The following is a 26238-nucleotide window of genomic DNA, read 5'->3' as shown; positions in this document are numbered from 1 at the left end:
TTCAAAAGAAAATAAATTTCTCTGTTCTCTAGCAAGATAAACTGCATTTCTTTCTAGCCCAGAAAATCCCAGAGATAAAGGTTTCTGCTTTATTGTGTGATTACATATGTATAACGCCATTATGGGCACTGATGTAATTAGTTCTATTTATTCTGCCTTCATCGTTCGCACAAGTGGTCTCAGGGCAATAAGGTTTTTTGATGGATAGTATAAAAGGTGCATCAGTTTTAAAAACCTCAAAAGATACTTTAAGAAATAAGAGAACTGAGCTGGGGAAAAGATCCTTGTGATATTCATGTCATCTTCGTGGTGTTCATGACCACGCTAGTCATGTTAGGGCCCATGTTCCAGACAAAACGGGGGCATGGCATTTCGAGGTGCTGCTCAGCTTGTCCTTGTCCCAAGGGGCTGGCAGTGTGACTATATGACATGGCCCTTGGACGGGGAAGGTCAGTCACGTCACAGCAACGATATCACAGTCCCGTTGTTTGTTTGCTCAGAGAGACAATAAACAGGGAGGCATGAAGCCAAATGGGGAGAGAGTTGATACTGAGGATGGCTGAGAGGGGCTGAAAAACCTTTTCCAAACCTGGATCAACAGCCCCCGCAGCAGCTCCCAAGGAACTGGGCAGTAAAGGACCATCTCTGGAGGTGATCTCAGACGCAAGCATTAGACTCAGGAGATGCTTGCACCGTGGCCCACACTGCCGCAGGGCTGCAGCCGGCCACAGCAAAAGCCCCCCTTGCTGTTTGGTGTCGCTCAGGAGGGAAAAGGGCTCCCAGGGCTGCAGGGAGGAGGGGGAAAGCCCAGCAACCGGGGGCTGCGCTGCTCGGCCCCTTCGGATGTGCAGCTCCAGCAGATGAGGCTAATGAAAAAAATGGAAATCCGTTTTCCGTCTCCACCAATTTTTCAAGCTCTTCTCATGGCTCTCAGAAATGCAGAGCCCTAGAATGGCTGCAGAAGTTTTTTCCAGACTCATCTGTTACATTGAGCTTTTAATTAGAAGTAGGCAAGGAGCTTAGGAAGCCCAGCTGATGTGAAAATCCCACTGCGCTGTGCAGACACGTGGTCTGAAGCAGCACCCGTTCCCCCTCCCATGATCTAATCTAATATCCCTATTACCAGGAATAGATGTTTACCGAGGCTGTTAAAAAGTGAAACAAACAGTTATTAACATGTATCACAGGTGACAGATATTTTGACATTTACAAAAGAAGCACTACTAATTACGTCGAGAAAAGTAAACCTTGAAAACACCCACCCTCCAGAAATACACACACACACGCAAACGAACCCTCAATCAGACCTGAAAAATCACCGAAAATTAAAATATTTAATACACACAATGTCTTCACTGATTCATCTCTAAGAGCTGCTTCTGAAATCCTTACCCAGGTAGTCTTCAAAGCAAAACACCATGATATCACTACACATGTAATAATTGGTGACTACAGTGAAATATTTATTATCAGTACAGTTTTTCAATTAGGATTGTTAGTCGCCCTCTGGAAAGAGGACGGAGCATGTCTCTTCACATGCTTAACGCCGTGGCTGATGGGGGAGTTGGCACAGGGCAGGGGAGGCCAGCAGGGCCGCGAGGTGCGACACGGCCCTGCCGCTAGCGGGGTGGCCGGCAGCGGGGGCCAAGTTTCCTGACCCCCGACCTGCACACCCAAACCTCCCCACAGTGAAGAGCCCGACTCGCAGGCAGCGATTTTGGAGGGCAGCTCGCAGGAGAGGGGCTCCGCGGCTGTCTCCTCCTGTGGTCCCACGGCCGCCCCACACAGCCCCACGGCCACCCCTGAGCCCGCTGCGGACAGGAGGGTGTGCGACACCGCAGCAGCGTGTGGGGACGTTGAAGCAGTGTGTGGGGACATCATAAGAAGGTGTGGAGGCATCACAGCATGGTGTGGGACACTGCAGGAGCATGTGGAGACGTTGAAGCAGTATGTAGGGACACCACAGGACGGTGTGGGGCACCATAGCAGTGTGTGGGGACACTGCAGCAGCATGTGGGGACACCACAGGACAGCGTGGGGACACCACGGCAGGGTGTGGGGCACTGCAGCAGCGTGTGGGGACTTTGAAGCAGCATGTGGGGGGGACGCTACAGGAAGGTGTGGGGACACCACGGCAGGGTGCGGGGGCGGTGCGGCAGCATGTGGGGACAGCACAACAGGGCGCGGGGCCACCCGCTGGGCCTGTGGCTGCTGCCTGCCTGCCTGCCGGGACACCTGGGGGCGCAGCGGCGCCGGTGACAAAGACGGGCACACCGTGGGCTCTGGGGACACCGTGGGCTCTGGGGACACCGTGGGCGCGGCGGGGCCCCCCTGGGGTGGCCGTTGGGGCGGGGCCCTGCCTGGCGCCCCTCCCCCGCCCGGCGGCCGGCCGCGCCTTCGCGGCTGCCACGGCGCATGCGCGGCGGGCTCCTCCCCTCCCCTCCCCTCCCCTCTGCTGCCGGCGCGGCTCCGCCGCCGTGCAGCACCGCGGCCAGCGCCGCGCGCGCACAGCGAGGGGGCGGGGCCGGGCGCGCCGGGCGGGGCGGGGCCGGGCGGCGGCGGCGGCGCGCGGGGCGCGGCGGCGCGCGGAGCCGGGCAGTAGCAGAGCGGGGCAGAGCGGAGCGGAGCCGGGCGAGGCAGGGCAGAGCCGCGCCGCCGCCGCCGCGATGTTGGACCCGTCGTCCAGCGAGGAGGAGTCGGAGGAGCTGGTGGAGGAGGAGAGCGGGAAGGAGGCGCTGGCGCCCGCGGCCGCGCGGCTCTCGCCCAGCCGCCCCGGCGAGGGGCCCGGCCCCGGCCCTGGTGGCGGCGGCGGCGGCGGCGGGCTGCAGCCGGGCGGGCGCGGCGGCGGCGCGGCGCGGCCCGCCAGCCCCAGCCCCTCGGTGGCCAGCGAGAAGGAGAAGGACGAGCTGGAGCGGCTGCAGCGCGAGGAGGAGGAGAGGAAGAGGAAGCTGCAGCTCTACGTCTTCGTCATGCGCTGCATCGCCTACCCCTTCAACGCCAAGCAGCCCACCGACATGGCCCGCCGGCAGCAGAAGGTACCGCCGCGCCGCCGCCCGGCCCGGCCCGCCTGCCGGACCCTGCCCGCTCCTCGGCCGGCCCCCCAGCTGCCCCTGCCTGCTGCCCCTGCCCGCCCCCCTGCCCGCCCCCCAGCCCCCCTGCCCGCCCCCCAGCCCTTCTGCCCCCCTGCCCGCCCCCCAGCCCTTCTGCCCCCCTGCCCGCCCCCCAGCCCCCCTGCCCGCCCCCCAGCCCCTCTGCCCCCCACCTGCTCTCCTGCCTGTTCCTCTGCCCACCCTGCAGCCCCTCTGCCTCCTCCCCCCTCTGCCTTCTCCCCTACCTGCCCCTCTGCCTGCTCCCCTGCCTGCCTCCTCTGTCTCCTCTCTGTCTCTCTGTCCCCTACCTGCTCCTCTATCCTCTCACTTTTCTATCTGTCCCTCTACCCCCCCCCCCGGCTGCACTCTTCCTGCATCCAGCCCAGCCCCAGTCATCCCTGGCCAGCAGGCGCTCCCCAGGCCCGCAGCCGTCCGGGCACCCCAAGGGCGATCCCAGCGCAGGGCACCTTGTCCCCGCACGGGAAGGGTTTGTAGGCAGCCGCACCATCCCGTGTGCAGCGAAGCCCCCTGCCGCCTTCCCGCCCCTCCGTGAGCTCCCCGCCGTGCTCCTGTCCAGGCAGTCTCCTCAATATAGCTGGCGTGTTGGCATATGGCGTGCTCTTAGTTGTACAATAGAGGAATTCAGGAAACTTGGGATTTTGGCTATTTAAAGGTTGTCTAAAGGAGGAAAATAGGTTATGTTGCTGGAAGTCACTAGCTATATACTTTGCAGCGAGCATGGAGGCAAGAGTACACTTAATAGGAGTGCCAGCACCGGCCGAGGGACTTACAAAGTCTGGTTTCAACTTCTTGCGAATGTTTATGTGCAATGTGCTTTGTGACACCAGTGTGTTAGCCAGATGTGGCAACAGAGCTTTGTGATGAAGTCGCTGACACAATACTGCCTATTCCTCCCCAAATGCGTCACCGCAGCACAGCAGTAACCGTTCCAGACAGCGGCCAGGGAGGAGCACCTCACCTGGCCTCCACGGCCGGCCGGAGCCAGGGTGCGGCGGTGAGCAGGGAGGAGCGATGTTGGCTCCACCAGTTATCCGTTATCTTTCCTCCAGGGTGCTAGCTTACAGGCCAGAGCAGAAATTAAGTTACTCCAGGAAGCAGACACAGGTAAACTTCAGTCAAACACAGCCGACTTTCTTCCTGTGGCAATCCGAGTAGGTCCATAATGGGACGTAGCTTTCTGGAGTGACTGGCTGATTTTTTCACATTTTTGGTTAAGTTTCTTAGCTTGCAGTTTTAATCCTGATACCGTTCTGTGTTCACAAGTGACCTTTATAAATCAGGAAGACTCCTGGATGTATTGGTGCGAATGACATTCATTCAGTTCTGTTACACTACAGAACTATTATTAGTCATTGCAACATAAGGAGATAGGAAAGTGTATCTGTACTGCACATAGTTTAAAGGCAATAGAGGACAATCTGTTGTTGCTGGAAGGTTGATCTGCTTTTGTTTGCTGACTGAAATGCATAGATGAAGATATAGCTAGATTTGGGGATTTTTTTTTACATTTTGTTTTTTACCTACGACCCTTTTCAGCAGATTGTGGGCTTTGAAAGACTTCTTGGCCTTTGTTTCCTGTAGAACTTCTTCAAATCAGAAAAAGAAAACTAAATTTAAGTAAGTGCTAGCTTTGCAGCAGTTAAGCAAACAAACCTGGCAGCTGTTTCTCACGTAAAAGTGAGCTGAGAATGGAAAGCAGTTTTTCCAAAGGAGCAGACAGGGCCTTTCTTATCTGGATATGAGTAGCTGGAAAGGGCGAATCATAGTCTAAAATCAAAATGCAGCATTGTGAAGAGATGGAAAGGGGAGGGGAGAGAAAGAGAAAAGGGGGCCAATAAAGTGCAGGTGAAACAAAAATAAGGAGTAATGAGAAAAATGATAAACTAGCAGGCATACGTGAGGGAACGGAGAGGGAGGAACGGAGGGAACAGGACCTTGGGAGAAGATAGTCCATTCTCTGTGAAATGAATAGTGTTGGAAAATAAGTTTGACTTATTTATACAAACAACTAGAATAGGTATCGTTCAGGGGCTTACCGTCTCCCCTCAAACTTAGCAGTAACATGGAATTTGGAAAGCTAAATTTAACTTGACAACACACGTCAAGTTGAATTCACCCTTTTAAAAGTGAATTCATTCTGGGTTTTCTTCTTCTGTATTTTCCTATATTCGTTTGTCATGGTGGTTTCTGGGAGTGAATCCTTGTCCTTTCTCCTTAGCTAAGACTCCCATTAAGGTCAATTAAAGCACTGCTGGAGCAAGGGGTTTGTTACTGGGCTCCGTGTGATCTACTGCTCTCAATGATTACTCTGGGAGAAACCTGCCCTTTCTTCTCTAGCTTGCTCAGCCGTGGTATATTTTTGGTGGGAGAAGAAAGAGCAAAGCATATTGGACTGCTTCCCTCTTGGGCACAGAATTTTTGTCACAATAGTTCTGCTGGATTTAATCATCTTTGTGGGAACTTTGTTTATCTGTAGGCCTTCTATAATGGCTAAAATACCAGATGCTTCAAGGCTCACCAGGGTGGAGCAAATGCATTTTCTTCCTGAGGGGAAAAAGTGGGGGAGAGAGAGGTTTTGGTCTTGCTCTGGTGGGAGCTGTTGCCTCAGTTTTCCCATCAACAGGGGGTTGATAAACTGCTTCCTTCTCTGCATGTGATTTGCTTCTCCTGCCCCTCACAGCCCCGTGCTTAAAAGGGAAAGGTTTAATCCCAGGAGAACTGTAAAGAAACTAAGAGAACTTGGGGCCGACGCAGCTTCCCCTGGGAAGTGTGGAGGCAAGCCAGGCTTGGCGCGGGGCCGCTCTCGCCCCACGGCCTGTGCCAGCCGGGTGCTGAGCAGCCGCCGTGCGGGTGTTTTGGCTGAGCTGGGTAGCAGTGAGGGCTGGTGAGCTGCACACGCTGCCTATCCCCAGCATGGCTTGGTGGGTCCTGCCTGGCACTGCGAGGAGGAGATCTGGCCTCACCACTGGTCCGCACCTCTTGCCCGAGTGTGGGAGGTCCTCTTGTACCTCTGAGCATGGTCCGAGCAGGGTTACCATGGCTTTGCCAGGGAGGCCGCTGCCCTGCAGCGCTGCTGCCTGGCGTAGTCCAGCTTCTCTAGGTTACCTGATAAGAGCCAGTCGATCTCCATGGGAGGAGCCCGCAGCCTAGGATGGGCTGTCTTGCACGCAGTCCTCACTGAGCTGCCTGGGCTGCTGAGCCTGGACTTCTGTTGCAGTTTGTATTCTTTACAATTAGCTTAGGTGAAAAACAGAGGAATTGATTTTGCTGCAGTCACAGCATTCAAGTTCTTGCCTGTGCTAAAGATCCTGCGATACCTCCCCTGAGAGGTATAATTCTCCCTCTGCCATCCCGCAGGGTTGCCCTCGCACAGCTGGCCGCTATCCTGAGCCCAGAGGTGGCCGCACTTTATGGTGGTGTAATGCACAGACACTGCTGTTACTGTTTATGTAGCAGCGCGCCTGTGTGTAGTGTTCTTGGGTTGGAAAATGCAGCCTAGCATTTTGCATAGCTTGTGAATCACTTCAGTTTCCCTCTGAATACAAGGAAGTGTATATTTAAGGTACTGTTACAACAGAAAGATAATTACATGGAGTTTGATTAAATTATTACATATATGAGAGCAAAGAGACGGTAGAAACGTGTGAACAGACAGCATAGCTGAGCAGGTACTGCGTGGGGGTGCAGTATCACTGCTTGTTTATTCCAGTATCAAACTCTGTTTCAAATTCCAAGCGGAATTCAAGCACATGCTGCCCAGAGCTGCTGATATTTTCCTGCTCTTGACACCCCAGAAATTTCAGAAACATGGTAAGGTTTTCACATCAGCATGTTCAGACTTGCACTTCTGCTTCAAATTTATCTTGATGTTTGTGTTAAGGCTTCACTTGAGTAAATACACATTTGTCATTTTATACCTATAATTTTTTTGAATTTACACTTAGTAAAATGAGCTTGGTTTCCTAAGGGAAAAAGGCTTATTAGATACCTGCTTCTACTAGCTTCCTTCCTTCTTAGATTACTCTTTTAAGGCACTTATGAATTCCAGGTACCTTTGACAGAGAGACAATGGCCTGCAAGGTATTAGTCCCTTACAAGTTCTTTGAAAACAGGGAGAGCAGTAAAGAAGTACCCAGGCTGAGAGGAAGGTGGCAGTGTGAGGTCAGCCCTTACTAGACACTAGAGAATCTGAGAAAAAGCCCTTATGAATATGGAGCCCAGGAGGAAAAGCTCCAGTCAGAGCTTGCACCTTACTAGACACCAAAGTTGCCAGCCTCGAGATGCAAACCAACAGGAAATCAGGCTTTGTTAGCTCTCTTGCTCTCAGAACAGTGTGTTTTGATGCCACAGATGGTACTTAGCTTGGTAATTGCTTGCCCAGGATGTATTTAGCCTTTTCTCTAGCTCATGCTGACTTGCTGGAAGTAGAGTTGAGACTACCAACGGGGGTCTGTGCGTTTCGCCGCTTGAGCCCAACTGTCTAAAGCCTCTGAGAAGAGGGCTCTGCCGGTAGCCTGAGGAACTCAGGCAATGCATATGTCTTTTTTACTGAAGCAGTCCTCATGGCCACTTTAGTCTCATACGTTTTTTTCTCCCTATGAAAGCCCTGACTCCTGGTCTGCTGCAAGGCAGACACGGGCTCCTGCTTGGATGCTGCTAGGAGAATACCCGTTACATCTCTTTCCAAATGCAGTCACAGCTCCTTCAAAACACAGCAGACAATGTACAGTGCAGCACAGGAATCAGTGTTTGTTTATTCAAAATAGCATAAACAGGAAGATCTTCAGATGACCAACATCCCCTTGAAAAACATGTTCAGAAAGCATGAAGAATTCCTTAGAAAATAAAATGCAGTGAACACATTATGCCAGGCATTAAAGCAGTCATAGTTATTCAGTCATTTTCCAGAAGTACTTTTCTCCTCTGTGGAACTGGGGAGAGGCAGTCGGCGCACACAAGATTAATATCAGCTCCCAGCAGGGTAACTGAGAAATGAAAAAGTTCAGCTCAGTCAGTTGCAGGTTCCCAGAGCTGCTTCTGATGGAGATGGGCTGTGACTTGGATCCTTGTCTGAGCCTGTGGGATGACGTAGGGTGTGTTACCAAAATTTTCATTCGTGTTCAGCAAAGTGCTGGTGCTTATGCTTTGCTGAGTGGTGATTTATCTACGCACCATGCTTAATGCCGAACAGGTATGAGGGATCAGAAACTCTGTTAAATCAGTTACAACATATCTTAAAATACCAAATTGATGCCATTTTGGCATGCGTGTGATGCTACGGCAGTTAGGAACGTAGTAAAGCTAGTACAGCCTTCCAAATAATCACATATTTCTTCACTATCATTAGCTGGATAAACTGTTACTCTCACGCCATACTTGAGTGAGTTAGTTGTCTCTTAAAACTACTGGCACATTGTGCTCCTGGGACAGACTGTGATTCAGGTGGTGTTGGGACTTGTCTTAGCAGCTTTCTCCTAAAGCAATTGTGATTTATGGTCAGATTCTGCCCTACTGGACTCGAGAAACCCTTGGAAGAGTGATTTTACTCAGCTCCACAGATCAGGAGAGGAGATGTACAGATCGCGCTCTGCTCATTTTTTTGTCTTTGTCTTGCTGTGCAAGAAGTAGTTGCAAGGTCCAGGCAAGTCTCAAGCATGAGATGGGCCCCATGCATAGCTCTGTAGTTGCAGGAGAGCTCATCATAATTTAGTGAGCTTTGCAAGACAGTTGTTTGTGCTGTGCCCACAGAAATGCTGGAAGAATAGTTGGGGGCTGTGCCTTTGTTGCTTGACTTGCTCAGTGTGGGCCTTGGCCACCGCCACGGTCAGATGAGCCGTGTGCGTGGCTGGGTTCTCAGGGCTGTTGCCAGGTTAGATCTATGCTAACCCTGAAATGAAGACCAGTCTGCCGCATTTCACTGCTGCTTGGGAAACATTTACGTGGAGAAGAAAGTACACTTTTGAGAAGTGACATTCTTTTGCAGTGCGGAAAAAAGCACGATCACTATACTCAACTAATTGCCTGGGATCTACAGAAAATGGTTATTTTCAGTTAAAACACTTATTCATTTTGTCAGTACCTTATCTAAATTTAATTCTAGCAGATATTAAATTTTTGTCATTCTTTGGCTATTTATATACTTGCAGTTTATTGAATTGGGAAGCAGGTAATTAAATAGACTGTAAGCTTGGTTTTTGGCTGTTGTAAAACTTTGCAGTTGCTGATTTGTAGTCCAGTGATTCAATTATTGTGGGTGGTACGTCTCAGGCCAGAGATGTTTCGAGCTAACAGCAGAGAAGACTCATCAGATACTGCAGCTCCAACCCCTGCTAAATCCCATCATTTACAAAAAGTATTATTTATGGCCTTGCTTTACATAGTCTAGACGTTCTCCCTGAATCACTTTGCCTTTTGCATAACTTGTAATTCCTTTTACTGAATTATGAGTCACTTGTTCTCAGTTCACCTACATGGAAAGTGGTCAGCAAGTCATTTCCCTATGTAATTTTTTGTTAGCTGCAGCAGTCTTTTATTTAGGGTGGTTTAGCAGTAGGATCCCAGATATCACACTACTAGTAATGTGTATATATATACAAACCCTTTATAGCTACTGCAAATGCTTCAGTTCAGAGGGTCACCTAATAAACATCATATTACTACTTAATTATGTAAGCCCAAGTAATATGCTAAGTCCAGTGAGTACAGTATAATCAGTAAAGCAGAAGAGAAGAATTTCAGTCTCAAGTGGTGTCAACGTGAATTCTACTAGTGAATTCAGCAGAGCCAGCCAAAATGATCTCTAGGAACCATGTGTGTTTTAGTATGTCTTTGAAAATTAAGACTTCTTAAAACAATAGAGATTCTTTAAAAACAACAGAAGAGACCTTCCTTTGTGGTGAGCAGATCTTTTCCATTCGTCACCCAGGATGGGCGACCCTCAAAGGTGGGCTTTGTTTCCAGCTCTTTCTCCTAATGCATCCCTGGAAATGGAGCAGCACAAGGTGCAAGGGAAGGTGGCATCTCTCTTCCCAGCTCTCAGAGGGGTTGATACAGAAATGGGAGGAAAAGCTGAACTTGCCAGAATGTGCCTTTCTGGTTCTCCCCCCATCGCTGACCTGCAGCTCGTAACTGGCACCAGTGAGTCCCCATGGGTGAGAAATGGGTCACCATTTGCATTGGGCACGCTCTGAGGAGCAGCAGCAGCAGCATCCAGCCATGCCTCCATGAGGATGGGCTGGTGGGGAGGGTGGACTTCAGAGATGGCAAGTTGGAGGTGTTACCTTCACTACTTGCCTCTGAGATTGATTCCTAGGGAGTTTCCTTTTGTCACTGCCCTGTAAGTACTGAAAAAAATATATGGAACAGCCTAATCTGGTGCTTGCTTTGGAAGAAGTTCTTTGTAGGTTTAGAATGCTCTGGGTACTTTGGGTTTTCTTCTAGGTTGGATGGGCATAATTCTTAAAACTGAGTGTATGAGCAGTCACTGACTGTTTGGTACGAGCATGTGCAATTGTTCTTTCAAAATGCTCTTTTAGTGATAATATTTTGTGTTATTTGTCTGGGGTTCATGCTGATAAAGAGTTGTTTTCTAGAATTTAAACACCAGGATCAAAATGTCATTTACATGTTTATACAACTTAAGGCTTACATGTTTATACAACTTAAGGGTAAGCTGCATAACGTTCATTATTATTGTAGTTCAAAACCAATATGCACGTCCCGGAGTAAGATTGGCAGTTTGGATTTTCAGTAGTGCCAGGTAGTTTGAGATGTATAATGATCTTCGTGAGAGGACTTTCGCACTGGAGATGGCCTGTACTGTCATGACCAGTCTTTATAGAACGGACCACGGACTGTGCGTTTCAGCTGAAACAAAAGGGCATGGAAAGCTGCCCCAGACACATAACTCGTGACTTAAACCAAGTGCTTCGGGAGAGTTGTGTGGCTATGACCGCTCAAGTGCTGAGAATCTGCCCTTGCCCAGAAGTTATGTGTTTAAGGAAGAAACTTAATAAAAGTTAGATATGGTCAAGTTTCAGGATCCTTTTTTTTCTAGCCCAGAGGGTTCTTTTTAGTGATGGTGCTGCAGTATTTATCTTAGTGGACTGAAGATGAGGCATGCAGCTTTTGAAGGAACCTCACTGATTTTAGTAGGACTTTGGTCTGATGCCACAACGTGCTTGGACAAATGCTCTGGCAAAGTAAGGTTGCACACTAATGGTCAAGCAGTGGACTTGCATGGTCTTGTTGGCTTAATTAGGGTGACATTCACCCAAGGGCAAGGCACTCCTTTGTCTTTAGAGTAAGATGAAACAGTCTTCGGGTCTAGCTTTGTCTAGAGTTGGATTCCCTGTTTCTGTCTCAGGCACCCTTTTCTAGTGAAATTTACAGCCACGCACGTCATGATTTAGAGTGAGCACCTTTGGGCATTGGGTATGAACTGGACCCAGTTCTGCACAAGCATGGAGCAGAGTAACCCTCCTCCCTGCAAGCCTGTCACCTGCCATACCTTCTGCCCAGGGAAGTAGCTTGGGGAAAGACTCACTTAACTGTGGGCAGCAGGAAAGAAATGCTTATCTTGGATGTTGTCATTGCCTCACCTACTTCTGCAGGAGGAAGAAACCTTATGTTCAGAGTAGCAGCTGCAGCACTGCAGTGTGCACAGGCTGAACTAGATCCCTCTGGGCTGTAAAGGGACATTTTTGGCTGGCATAGGGGAGGAAAGTTAAAGGAGGGAAAGGCCAGTTTCCAGGGTGTATGTGAGAAAGTTCAAGTTAAGCGGCCCTCATATGTTGTCCCCTGCCACTTTGTGAGAGGCTGCTTGGGTGTACCCAGAGGAACTATTGATAGAAGAAGCTACTTATTAAGGAATGGTTTACTGGAATCTACCCATTCTTGTACTTCCTGGGCTGTTGCCTTGTGAATTGCATCAGTTTTGCCTGCTGTAGCTTCTGAATTTGACTCTGTGCTGAGCTGGAGAGGACAGCACTGTAAGCTCGCAGATACTGTAAGCTTGCAGTAATCAAGATGTTTATTAGTTGCAATGGTCGTTTGCAATCGATTGTGTGTACAGGGCACGCTGGCTGCTGTAGGAAGCAATTCTTCCTTCCCCAGTGAATTTACTGTGCGGAGGTCCAAATGATGCTAGCCAGGTCTTACCCTGAAATAAGGTGATGGGGAAGGCTACGTGTTGGATTGCAGGATTTTACCATCCTGAATATTCTGCAGGCTAGTGAAGGGAGCAGCCCCTTGTTGCCTCGAAGCTGCTCAGAAAAGGGCAGCAATTGCCTTTGTCAGGGGGCAGAGATTACAAAAGCAGTCGGCCCTGCAGGAGGGATGCAAGAGCAGCTGCTCACATGCTGGTGTACCAGCCCGAGTTTGGGCTCCCAGTGGCAGGCCCGAGCAGGGGGTTGGATGGGGCGGTGAGTCAGCAGCGCCCAGTGGCTGGCTGTGTCTACCTGCTTCCTGGCTCTGTGACTCACTGGGATGAATGAAGGCAAAGAGTGAATGAAGGCAGAGCCTGCAGAAGTGGGTGGAAAGCAGGACTCCATCTGGGAGCAGGAAGGGACAGGCTGTGTCTGTGCTCCCTGCCTAGCTGGTGGCAGTGCAGTGAGATAAAGCTGACTGCATTTGATATTCAGCTGTCTGAGAGAATATTAACTAGTGTTTATAAATATGGCACCGTGCTGACTAAAGTGGTATATGATGTTAAACGTGTTAGTTCAATAAAGAGGCAGATCTAGGGTCAAAAACTTTTTTTTTTCCTTCCTGTAAAGTGAGTGGATTTTTCTTTAAGTGTCCTCAGTGCCCCTTCCACCTCCCAGCTTATATCCAGCAAGACTGGTGCTATGCTTGGAAACAAAGTCTGATCTCAAGGAGAGGTTCATGGGGTGCTGTCCAGCCAATTGGCCAAGTACAACAAAATAATGCAAAGGCACAACAAAATAATGCAAAGGCGCTTTGACAGGAGGTTTCTGGGCTTGCGTTGGCTGGCCTTGGCATTTGGCCTGTGCAGAAGGCTGTGGAAGGGAGAAGTTTTACCATGGGCAGTTGGCCAGATGCAGCCCGTTTTCCATGGCTGAGGCTCAATGCTCCTGTCGGTTGTCATTGACTGGTGGGAGGGGGAAGGAGAGGAGAATTTCAAAGGTTATATTTTAGACACAACAAACAACAATAGGATCAGATGATTTAGGAGCAATTAATTAAATGAAGCTGTTCAGGATTGTTATTAGGACTTGTGTTAATGTGAAAGGGGATCTAGTTTTTGCAAGATGGAGTTTTCACCTTGGTTGCCTGGTGTGCTATGGAGAGGTGACCAGTGGTAAGGGATAGATACTCTTGCATCTCAGTAGAAGAGGGTTTAGGCAGCTGGGAAGTGATATGAGCATCACATAAGCAGAATATCAAGCAAAGGCAAAGGTACTCTGATGCTAATATCTCTTACTGGTCCAGCAAAAGGTCATGCATGCTTTGCATAGTGCCAATGTAGAATTTGCTTTTATTATCTAGACTTGTAGATTTACTTTCCGTCCTAGCAGACTGCTCCCACCCTCCTTGCACTCAGAGATTAAAGACTCATCACTGCCTTAGAAGGAAGCTAATGGGGTGACGCAGCAGGAGCCAGCTGCTTTGTTACCTGCATGGTGACAACGCAAGGATGAAGGAAGGACACAGCAATTGCTTCTTCAGTGACAGACAAGGCAGCATGACCCACGAGCAATACGTACTTCCTGTGCAAAAACCAGCACTGGTGCTCCCCACCCCCAGCACCATAGACCACCCTTTGCAAGCAAGACCTCTAGGCAGAAACCATCTGCTGTTTTTATCAGGGGACATGCAGCTGTCTGAGCTGCCTGGATTTGTTTGGTGTGTAGCCAAGAACTAACTGGAGTTAGGACTGCAGAGGCTTTGTGTGCGCTTAGTCATTTGTGAGGGCAAAGCAGCTCCCCAGTGTGAGTTGATGCTGGCGCCCTGCAGGAAGGAGAGGGGAGCTGGGAAGGGTCCTGGGTCTGACAGGGAATTTGGAGCTAAGATGTCACAGCTTTTCTCCCTGCCTTTCTCTGTCACTTTGCAAGTTTTGACCTTTGGTGCTCAGGTTTGTGAATGACTTTTACCTCTTCAGGAGAGCGACTCCTAAGAGAGCAGGGTGACATTAAAGCTGCTTTTCCACTTCCTTTTTGCTTTGCAGCTAGCTTGGTCCATGGTCCTGCAATCCCAAGGCAATGCTGGAGGGGAAGACCTGTCTGTGTGCTTGATGCCCCCCCCCCCCCCCCCAAAAGTCAAGCAGAAAAGTTGATACCTTCCCCACCCTGAGATGTGGGTCTACACAAATGTTCTGCAAGGTTTGAGCCGCTAAACCAGAATGGAGAAAGCAACTCTAATGTTACTTGGGCTCATGAAATAAGCTGGGGTCTCAGTTGTCAGTGAATCCAGTGCTTAGTCCTGCCTTTGACTCCAGGATGCTGCTTTTCTTTTTTAGCTTCTGGCTGCCTCGAGAGAAAAAGAGAAGGTTAAATGCCTCTCCTGTGCCCCACACTGAACTGCTGTCCTAAAGAAACTGAGATAATGCAGTGATGGTTTACACTGGCTGAGGATCTGTCTAGTGCAATTTCTGGTCATTGGCAAATTTCCCACATCTCAATAATGCCTTTCTGCTCTTAAAAATGTTGGTTGTGCTGCTGCAAAGAATCTGCCTGTACCATCAGCAGGAGTCTCTTGAGGTAGATCTGCTCTCAGAAGGCTTCTTGGTCCCTAGGGCCTGCCTCGGCCTGTTTCCCCAGCAGCCTGAGCTGCGCGCAAGGCAGTGAGAGCACCTCGCAGCAGTCGGTGCATTTGTTCCAGCCTAGCTGGTGTAGGAAGGAGAGGCCAGGCAGTGAATAGCATCAGAGAGGCTGTTCTTTAAATAGTGAACTACCTGCTTGCACAAGCTGCTGTGATCCTGTATGGGCTGTGTCAAATTGTGAGCATCCCCCTGAGGGGTTATGCCAGCCATCCCAGGGGATGGAGTTGTAGATCTGTGGAGCAGTCACATCCCTGTCTGCAGAGCAAGCACACCTGAGGCACAAGCAGTCAGGACACCAGCAGGAACGGGCTGACAGCAGCTTGAGAAGCATGCTCATGGGTGGGAGGGGAGTGGGACTGGCATTTGAATTCCACTTTAAACCTCTTTTTTTGCTTGCTGTTAAATGCTGTTGCAGGCACATGTGTGTGCACGCTCATGTATGGAGGGTGAGCTGCGATAGTTAGCAGTGTGGTTAAGGGATCTCTCCATGAATCAGAGGCAGCCACTGAACTGCTCAGTCCCCAGTGGAATACATGCTGCTGGCTGGCATAAAATGGATGGTCTTTTTTAAGGTTAAAGGTTATTTTACATCTCTGCTGCTGAACTTTCATTTTGCGTTCCTCAAGCTAAGACTGCCAAAGCCTCCATTGTGAAGCCCTTGCTTAGTGCATTTTTCATGCGAAAAGACGTGGTAAAAATTCTTTCTGTAATCTCTTTTCTGTCAGCTGTATCACACCAGAATATTCCTGTCTACGCAGAAGTCACCCCAAAAATGAATCAGAGCCTACCGAGCAGGACAATCTTCTCACCACCTATTTATAGTGCATGCAATTACCCTCCATGCATCTCAGAACTCTAATTGCCTTTTTATTGCTATTTAGCAATGTGTTAAAGGTTTTGGAATACTTATGAATACTTGTTTTCTCATTAGTTCTATTTATTCCTCCTTTGGCTCCCTTCCTCAGCTTCATCAAATGTAGTATCTTTTACTTGCCTGCAGGGCCTTTCATAACTCTGCCGCTTCTACCCATGTCCTTTCACATGTTGCTGCTCCAGATGCTGCGTGTTCCCGGTTCTCGCTCCAGCAAACCATCGAGGCCCTTCTCCTGCTAGGGACTCTGCGCCTGGTGTGATGCCCTGCCTGCGATCCCCTTGGTGGGCAAGCTGGCTTGGGCAAGATGCCACAGTGGTTCCTCAGGAAGCCACCTTGCATCAGGCGTGGCGAGGCTGCCCTGGCAATTAAGGGCAGGTATGTGATGCAGGAGTCAGGCGCAATAGTTAAGAGGCTGGAAGCAAGCTGGTATTAGGGACTCATAACTGAGAGCTGGTAAGCGAGGTGGGAGTCAGGTGCTGTAGTTTGAGGTCGCCCATGTAGATTTGATCTGCCAAGATGGTCCAGGAGCTGACCCACTCTCAAAGCAGGTTGTGTCCGTTCCACGCTGGGAGACAGCGGGAGCCACAAGGATTAATCTGTATACAAATCCTTCTGCACGTTCAGAGCCGGGCAGTGAGGCTGCCTCTGCTACCCAGCCTCTGGTGGGAGACGTCCTTATTTTGAACTCCTTTGCCCTGGGCTCTTTGGGAGTTTGACAGCCCTCTTAGGACTCTGCGGAGGCTGGGCGCAGGTCGTGGCTTTATGGGAAACCACTTAGGAGTCTGCCTGGAGCTGCCCTGGCTCTGCAGCAGCACTGAGGCATGCCTTAGAGCTTGCTGGAGGATGTAGTACAGATGCTGCCTTGCTGAAGCAAACTTGGTCCCGCTGGGGCTTATTTGCTCATGTTGCAGGCCCTGTAAAAGCAGCTGCGCTGTTCTGGGAGCCCAGAGGTTTGTAACTGCGTGTACTCAGTGCTGCTCCAGGACTAACAGCCCCTGTGCAGCACAGCCCCTCTCTAAAGCCACAGTGTGGACTTTGAGTTGGGTCATGTACTACTGATGTCACTGAGATTACATTTTTATCACTTTGCATGGAGCCTGTACCTTCTTTCGCCTAGCTGTTCTCTTTGAAGGCTGCAGCAAAGTGGCTTTTGTTAGCGCAGCATCTGGCACGCTGCATGGACTAGGAGCAGTCCGAACTAGGATACTACTCCTAACTAGCCAAACAGCAGCCTGGTTTTGTCTCATACAGTCTTTGAGTGCAAAGTCCTTTTCTATGTTATTTGCTTTATGTTTTAGCCTTGTTGTGTGGCATTTCCGTAGCTTGAATTAATTTAATTATCCCCTGAGGTGCCTGCTTGCTCACAGTTGTCCGGGACTTTTTTGCCCTCCTCTTGTATATTGAGGAGCCCACACAACTCTGAGTCATCGGTAAATATAATCATGGTGATTGTTTGTTCTTTCAGGTCCATAATATATACACTAAATGAAAACGTTCTTAATACCAATCTATATGCCTCCCCTTTAGGAGCTTGTTATATTCTGAAACGCTTCCCAGCTGCATGCATCCCAGCCACTCAGTCCTAATAGCATTCATATTGACTAGAGAGATTAATATTTTATGTGAAATTGTATCAAAAGCTTTCTCAGCCTGTAGGTAATTTATGTCCAGAACTTGCCCCAACAAGTTACCTATTAAGCGTAATGTCAGTTCCGTGAAGACTTGGTGACCGGGCTTAGTTAAATAGCCTTCAGCTTTCTCAAGATCACCAGTTCAGAGGTGGGTGAGTACACTGTGATTCCAGCCTTCCTCTGCCCGAAGCTAGCAGCAGCCTGGCTGTAGTCACGACCTGGGCTGTGCTGGGTTTCTCCAGGCTAGGATCCTCCTAAGTATGCCCCAGCCAAGTGCTGGGGTTAATTAGTCAAAGTGCAAATTACTGAGTTGGAACAGTGACTGGAGCTCTCTTGTCTTGCAGGATATTTACCACTTCAGTGCTCTCTTCTGCCTCTCCCTTGCTGTCCAGCACAGTGTTCTCTGCCTGCACTAGCAGAAGGCAAATGCAACATGTGGGTTGGCTGGTACCCAGCTGGGAGCATTTCACGCCAGCTGAACGCTAGTACAGGTGACTGCACAGCTAGGAACCCACCTCGCTGGCTTTGCATTGGACTGACCAGTTGCTCTAATAGCTACTGTAGTATTTGTCCATGTCTGCTGGATTTGGAGGGGGGTTTTAGTATTGACTCAGCATGCAAAGCTGGGATGCCATGCAGCAGACAGGTTGATGGTACCGTTCTAGCACTCGCAACATACCCTGTTGAGTGAGAGGTTTGTTCTGCTCAGTGAGTTATGGCTTGGTGAAAGCAGAGGCAGAGTTCAGCAGTTTGGATGATGACTGGGGACTTGGATTTGAGCCACATTACAAGTTCAGCTCCCTGCCAGCTCTTTCATAAGCTCTCGCAATTCTCTGGATCTTTCTCAAGCTGCCATCAATAAGAAGCTGATAAAAATACTTCTTTGTCTCTGTAGAGTGCTGGAAGGTATTGAGGGCTTATGAGATGCTCAGTTAATTGTTTTGTGTAGGATGTGTAGGTCCCCAAGAGCACTAGAACTGGACCCAGAAAGAAGGGATGTGTTGTAGTTCAGAGACGCGTAGACACTAAACGCCCATGGGTTGCCCCTTCTGTGACTTGCTGTGTCCTCTGAGCAGCCTCTGCAGCTGCTCCCTCTTACAATAAGACAGTTAATAGTCTTGCATAATTTATGGTTACAAGTCGTACACACTTGATGATAAAAGGAGCCAATATTTAATTTACACATATGGGGCTTCATATAGATCTTAGGACTATATAAACAATAGCTGAGGTAAAAGGGAATGAAAAGGGAAACAGCAGTGAGGTGTGAAAGCCGGGGGCCTGGGCTGCTCGCACGCAGTTCCCAGCCCAAAAGCTCTTCCCTGTGGGAGGATAAATCCTGCCAGCCTCCTTGGGTGGCTTCAGTGAGGTGGGGCTGGCTCCCTCCAGCCACCATGCATAGGCAGGTTTGTGCCGATGTTTGGAGACTGTGGCAGTGCAGCTCCTGTGGACAAGCAGTAAACGTTCCCGGAGCCTTGGTGCCCATGCTTGGAGCTGATTTTTGGCATGCTGCATCAGAGGAGGAGGGCAGGAAAGGAGAAGCAGCCATCCCACAGCCTTCCAGCTGTTCTTGGCTTGCAGTTCCTGGTGGATCCTTTCTTGGCTCTCCCGGGGCTTCGGCCCTGTGGCTACTCTCTCTGTGACTGCTCCACCTGCCCTCAAGAGCTGCATGGAGCTGCCCTTCCAAGGGGTTAGAGAACGACAGCCTAAATGGCATGAGTTACCCTGCGCACGCTTTCCTATTGTCCGTTTGTGTTTAGGAAGCCAGGAGTGAAGGCAGGCAGTGGGCTGCTGGTCATGCCTGCTGTTTCAGTGTGCGAGATGCCTGGCTTACCCATGTCTGTCTTCTCTGTCATTGCCCAGCCTCTCGAGAAGCTCTGCAGTGCTGGCTGTGAGTTTGTCTGTGGCGTTACAGAGATGCAATGCTGCTGTCACCTCGCAGACCAGGCCAAGGGAAATGTTGTTCCCTGCGGAAACGGTTCCTTCTGCTTGCTGCTGCTAGGGAAATGGCACGCCTGCCCTGGGGCAGCTGCGGAGGCAACGTGTTGCAGCAGCAGCCCCGTGAAGGCTGAACACTGATCCCCGCTTTGCTTTGCGGGTGAATGCTAGAAGCCACCAACTCAGCCACGAGAAGTTTGCCACAAGTGCTTCCAAAATGTAGAACAGCTTTTGGGTGTACAGCGAAGAGAACTACACTGTCATGCAGAAACAAGAGAGGAAGATCTTCAGCCTTATTGCTCAGCTTTGCTCTTTCCTTTAATATTCTCAGAAACTGAGTTCTTCAGGTTTGGTGCTCTGGGCCAAATTCATTTCATGATTTTTGCATTGCTAGGAGCCTGCACAAGAGGCTTCTGCTCCAGCAAGGCACTTGCTGTATGCATATGCTCAATCTGTCCTTGCTTAAGGCAGTCTCAGTGCAAACTGTGGCCAAGTCAGAGACCTCCAGATGTTTGTCCTGTGGTGATGGTTAAGGCACACAGGTCAGCTGGCTTTGGGATAACCAAAATGGATCCAACAATAGGAGGGCTCTTGAATCCATTTTAAACTAGCGTAACAGCTCATCTGCTTTGGATTTAAACTTTCTATGGGCAGGAGAAGAGTAAGGCCCCCTGCTTTTTTCTGTCAGCCAAAAGTACAGGAGTCCGTGGTCAGCAGGAAGCAGATGGCTTGCTATTTCTGTGTCCTTTAGTTTTATTACTGCAGGTCTAGGAGGGACTTTCAGCTACTCTGGTAGTGTGGTAAATCATCTCCATTTATCTTTTGCTGTTATGCCTCGGTGATGTCAGATGGTCTCTTTACATTTCATATATATTCAGACTAAGCAAATCACAGTGTTTTTCCATGAAAATTTAATGATGAAAGATGACACTATAAGTGATTTTTTTTTCCCCTTAACCAATTGTTTCATTTGCTCTATAGCCCTCACACTAACGGTAATAATCTTTCCTTGCTGTGGCTCAGGAGAACAGATCTGCCTTTTGGATATTTTTTACCTAGATAGTCTTCATTTTTTATAGCCCTGATTACTTGCATAGCAATGCTGTGGCCTATATTCAAGGTGAAATTTCTTATAAATATTTGCTTCAGGGAGGGAGGTGCCATCGTGTTTTTGAAAAGATTAAGGCCTGTCAGACAGCAATGCTCATTTCAATTAGATGACAAAATGCAAATCATTCAGACTTCAGAGTATGTCAAAGAAGATGAAAGTAAAAGGGACTTTAATCCGTTTTGAGATTAAGCTGAAATCCTTGTGTGCTTTAATTATGCTCAGTTATGCTTGCTAGGAATTGTGTAGTGGTAAGTCAAAGTTGTAGGGGAGAATCCTTCAATGATATGCATTAAAAGACTTGCCGTCTACATGTAGTATTTTTCCTGCAAAGAGCTGTCATCCCTCAAAACAGTGAATAGCATCAGAATAGCGACTCTGAAAATTGCAGCTGTAATGACAATTCCCCTAATTTTAATGGCCTCTATTATTACTTATTTTTACACAGGGCATTAGCAGGTAAATAGCGCGTGAGCCAGGCTGCAGCCGAGATGTGCCTGACGCAGGCGTGCACACCCGGTGCTTCTGGATTAGCGTGTGCGCGTCACGCCGGGGAGATGCGCGCGCAGAGGCAGACTCTCCCCTTTGTCTGTGTCCTCGCGTTGCCCTGGGAGCCCCAGATGTTCAGTGGGGAATAAGGGGCATTACTGGCGAAGGTGCTCAGAGGTGGTGTGGTAGCTGCAGAGGAAGTCTTACGCTTTAAGTGTTTCTGTCTGCCTGGTCATTTCCTTGGTTTAACACATTTTAAAAAGAATAAATAAATAAACTGAGAACGTTTTTAAGGCCAACGTCATGCAGGTGAATCCTGGCCTAGGCATCCTGGGCAGCAAGCAGGATCTGGCTAGATTGCTTTCGATTAAATCGGCTTCTTTTGTGCAAAAGGTTTTTAAAAGCAGGCACTTCCTCAGAGCAGGAGGACACTGAGCGAAGGAGGGTGCATGGACTGACCACGGCCCCCGTCCCAGCTGAGAACAGCCATTGGGGAGCTCGTTGCGAGGAGTGGGAGGCTGGAGGGCAAGGGAGCAGCAGCCTAGGGCGGGCAGGCAGCAGCTCTGTTGGATGCCCAATGGCAGGATAAACCAGGGTGGTGGGGAGACTGAAATATTTTCTTACTCTCTACTTGAAGAGATAAGTTAGAGTTTTAGAAAACAAAAGATAAATGAAAGATGGGATTTCTACTCTATAGTTGATACCGATGTACTGAGTCTTTCTTTTTCATATATCCTCTTCTCTTAGCAAACTTTAATGAAGTAATTAGTGGCGGGGCCAGAAACCAACTTTTTCCTGTTGAAACCATGTGTATAAGATCACAGGCATTTATGTAACAAATCTCACAGAATTTGAAAAATGTCCTTGGTGTCATCCTGTGCAATTTGTCGGTGTTGTTATGGACTCACAGCACTACTTTGCACCAGAGTTAGCGACCACACATTCAGTTATGCGTTGTGTCTCTTTTTTTCCCCAGCTTGGATGACTAAATTTTGTAGACGCAAGGCTGATAGGCTCAATGAAAAAATAACCAGAAAAAGTGAATTATTTTGCTATTTTCATAGCAAAACTTAATTATGGTTACATATAGATCTCATGCTAGAATAACTGCTTTAGACAGAGCATCTCTGTAAATGGACACATTCCTTGAGGACGAGCCCTTGCCCGAAGAGGGTTTTCAGGCAACCCCCATCCGTCCCCTCCCAAGGGAGGTGAGGAGCCAGAGAGGCGCGTCCCCCCCCAGCCATGGCAGGCCTCCCCCTGCCCTAGGGGAACAGGGGATGTTATTGCATGGGAGACATGAGCACTGTAGACCTCGGAGTTGTTGGAAGCAAGGGAACAACTTGGAAGGACTGGAAACGGGAGGCAGAGACAAGGGAACAACCTTCTGGCATCACGCGGACTGCTGCTGATTCACTGTTTACGCTGTCTCTGTACCTGCTGACTAGATGCATGAAAATAGGATACAGCTATTTTTAGTTCTTACCTTGTGCATTCATGCACATTCACACTGAAATTAGACTTTGTGCGATGGAGAAGGAACTTGCCTACAGGAGGAAAGTATTTCAGAGCATAGTTTATGGTAAAATAATGATTCCTCATTTCTTCACTCCCTAACATCATCCATACAAACAGCCGTTTGCTGGCTGTAGCACCCCCTGCTCTTTTCTTGGTGTCTCTTTATTTAAAAAAAAAAAAAAAGTAGCCTGGGATCTCAGTGCCTTAGCAGAGCTGCTTCCCAAGTTGGCACCATCCAGCTGTCCAGCAGCGGTCCTGCCCAGCTGCCTTTGTGGTACCAGAACTGCAGTTGCCAAATTTTATTCTCTCTCCTGCTGGCTGCATTTAGCCTCTCCTTTAGAGCTGACTTGAAACCCAACAATGATCTTATTAACTTCTGTTGCTGCAGGGACCATTATATGTGTTAGTTTTGGTTCGTGCCAGTAGTTTGTAATTGTCTGTGATTTCCTTTGTCCCTCTTGTTGCTCCTTGATGCTGGTGGAACAATATCAAGCTATATCAGCAGAGGACTTGGCCCCAAAATGGAATTAGTACATTTGTTTTGGCAGTAGTTGTGTGTTGTCTGTTGCCTACTGCTGCAGTTAATTGTATTATAAAAATAGTAGCTGGAACATTAAAGGTGAGGTAAAGTGGTGACTAGCTGGTGACAAAATAAGTCAATGGCAAAAAAAAAGGCATTGATTTCAGTGGGGCAAGATCTGGTTTACTCTGTTAGCACTACGTGGAGCAGGAGGACAGAGGTGGTTGCTGGATTTCTTGTGAAAAAAAGCAGGAAGCCAGTAATATTGCCATGAAGCACGGCAAGCAAGTTCTGCAGTGCTCTCCTAGCAGTGTGGCTTCGGTTGTTACCATTGCCCTTAACCTAAGCAAAGAAAGGAACTAGCCAGGCAGGGACTTTAAAATCAGAGGGGATCATCAGGTAGAAAATAAGAACAGGAATTCTGTCACTGCTGCTAGGATATAACCAACTCCAAATAAACAGGTCTTGGTAACTTTATTAGAGGTTACTCTCTGAGCCTCTTTGCTTTTGCTTTGGGGAAAGTAGCTCTTGGAAACATCCCTGCATATGAGGAAGTGAGGGGGACTGGCAACTGATTGGCATGGTGATTGCATGAAGTAAACCATAAAAGAAGTATAGCGCATGGAGATTTCTCTGCTTAAGTTTCACTTAGAAAAATAGGAGGGACTGGAGCTGTCATGTAGGATACTCCAGTGGGGGGTGGGGGGGGGAGGACATCTTTCTCATTACACTGTACTGGGATTAAAGATAACATTTTGGGAGGAGAAAAAAAAGAGAGAAATAAGTACTGTGCTTTTGAAATGTTTTCATCATGGGCATGCCAGTAGGTCTGTGACACTGTATGCTCCGCTGCTACAGCTTCAGAACTTGGCTGTGATTCCCTGGAGCTGATAGGATTATTTGATTTAATGCATCTTTTAAATAATATTACTTTGTCCTCCGCTTCTCCTCATTTGTGGTCATAGGTGCTCCCTTCCAGGGGTGGGAGGCTGCTGCTCTGCAACTGCCCTGATGCATGGGAGAGCACTCTTTGGCTCTTGCCCTTTGGATTGAGCAGTGTAGTGTAACTAGATGAAGGCCCACCATTCCTTGGAGGCTGTTTCACCTTTCCAGGATCATTTGTGTGAAAGTCCCACATAGTCCAAGTCTGCAGACCAAGATTTATACCATTTGGAAGAATCCTGTGTGTAGAAGAACAAACCACACAGCCATTGATCTCAAACTCTGCAGATGTTCTTCTGAACAGCAGTTGTGCACAGAGCAAAAAGGGGTGAAAATGGTTGTGTAGAAGGCTTCTCCCCTCTTCCCTTATCGCAGAGCTGGTTGGGCCTCAGGGGGATGCAGCCATGTATGCTGTGCTAACAGCAGGCACCTTCCCTTCTGTGCGTTGCATAAGAAGTCCTTAGGGAGATGAAAGCCTCCCATAGGCAGAAATTCTCTTGGAGCTCACACTGTGATCATGCAGATTTGTGTCTAACAGGCATGACTGAGCCCTGAAGAAGAGGCCCTGGTGTTTTCCTCGTCGTGTGCATGACACTGATGTTTGCTACCAGAAACTGTGAGCAGGTGCTGCTGTTTGAATGAGTGAAATGGTGCATATGGCAAGGAAGAGGTTGACAGCGGGTTGATGCAGGACCCATATAGTGAATTCAGTGTCCCGTGTGAAACGGTGAGTCTAATGAAAGACTCATAATGATTCTTGTCTTAAAAGCCATGGATCTAAAATCTTATAGCAACATTTACATTCCTGACATTCTCCTAGCTGCCCTCTCTGGGTCATTGTCAGGAGGAGAAGGAAGTGGCACAGTGAAACCTGGATGCTTTTCAATTCTGGACAAGGTTTGACATTGACCGATGGGAATCATGATTTTGACCCTGAGGTTTCTGTAGGTTTGATTTCTAGAAAGTCTTGTTGCAAATTTGCCATCTCCCAGCGGGTCTCATGTCCTAAACTGCTTGCAATAGACCTTGCAGCTTTTCTCTTTCCTCACCTTGCAATTCCCATTTGCAGTAACATTTGTGACCTTTCCCTACCCAGCTTGTTTGGAGAGTCAGTTTTGGGAAAATAGCACTGCCCCCAAGATCAGATCTGTTTCTCGAATAACCATCACCCTGCTGTAAGAGTTTGGGCTGGCCAGAGAGGATGACTTAAGTCATTACAATCTAGTACTTGTTCTGGCCCAGCGACGCCTAATATTTTTTGACTTCCTTTTCTGACCTTGCTCCTTATAGTGCATTGGCACTTTCATCCAGGAGAGTGCTGTGTCCTTGTGAAATCTTTGCTAGATAAGTTTCTCCCTTCACCCTCTTGACAGGGACATCACGAAAGAAAGTCACTTGTGTTGTTAGAGAATACAATTTTCTGCCACTGGAGCGGCACACAGAGTCAGTGCTCATTCATTTTTAGCTGCGTGCGTAGCCCTGCATCTTAGTCTCATCTTTGGTATAAAAAAAAAGCCTGCTGAATTGTTTTGAAACTTCACAGCAGGAAAAGGCTTTGTTTTTTCATACTCTGTCATGTTTGCCAGCACAGCTAGTGAGCTGTTTGCCAGAAATACACACATGGGTATAAATGCAGTAACTTTGCGTGAATGGTGGTTTTCCCATGAGTTTCTGGCTGCCTTGCAGAGGAGCACGATCATTAGTCTGCTCTGGATACATCTCCCAGGCTGTTTGCTGTCAGGATAAAGTAGGGAAGAAAGGGAACAGGGGAGCTGAGGAGAGATGGGAGCAAAGTGCTTGTGTTGAAGGTCAAAGGCTGTTTGCTTCTGCTTAACTGGACTGCAAACAAGTGTGGATGGTGTCTGGTCTCTGCCAGCATACCTCTCTCAGCAGCTATGAATAAGGTAAAGCAAGAGATCAGTGTGTCCCAAGGGTAAGTGGAGATGAGGTAGTGCTGGGTACCTGTGGTGAGCAGTCCAGACTCTTGAGTTGCTGGGTGGTGTCTTCCACCCAGTGCCCTTGGTGCAGTGATGCTGGCATGGAAGGATGTATGTGGGGAAGGGAGGTTGTTTTGGTCGTATCTCTTTGCAGTAAGCTCCTTGCTCAGGATGAAAAGCTGATGAATGAGCTCCTCTAGTTTGACTGGAATAGGCCTGTGAGCTTCCTGCCCAGGCTGTTCAGGAGCTCGCAAGGCAGAGCAAGCCTCAGATGAGCCAGGACTCTTATTTGGAGAGCCTCATGTGCGGTGGTGGTGGTGGTGTGGGTTTGGGGATTTTGCTTTTAGCTTGGAGAGAAACCAGTCAGGAAAGGAAATGTTCTTCAGTCC

The 26238-nt window shown here is 48.7% G+C and overlaps 1 protein-coding gene across 7 annotated transcripts in view; it reads left to right on the top strand.

Annotated features, from left to right (window-relative positions):
• The first annotated feature begins 2612 nt into the window (after positions 1-2612).
• CADPS (calcium dependent secretion activator) overlaps positions 2613-26238 on the top strand; it is a 247325-nt gene continuing 223699 nt past the window's right edge. For 3 of the 7 annotated variants that reach the window (XM_068907723.1, XM_068907722.1, XM_068907721.1), the window contains exon 1: positions 2625-3035. In XM_068907723.1, the coding sequence (XP_068763824.1) occupies positions 2667-3035 (369 nt within the window). In that variant the 5' untranslated portion in view covers positions 2625-2666. Of the gene's footprint in view, positions 3036-26238 lie in introns of all 7 variants that reach the window. The other 4 variants (XM_068907726.1, XM_068907724.1, XM_068907728.1 and 1 more) reach the window with 3 other exon arrangements.

Source organism: Struthio camelus, chromosome 14 (assembly GCF_040807025.1).
Source record: "Struthio camelus isolate bStrCam1 chromosome 14, bStrCam1.hap1, whole genome shotgun sequence".
Classification (NCBI taxonomy): Eukaryota; Metazoa; Chordata; class Aves; order Struthioniformes; family Struthionidae; genus Struthio; species Struthio camelus.
This window is presented reverse-complemented; position numbering and strand designations above follow the sequence as displayed.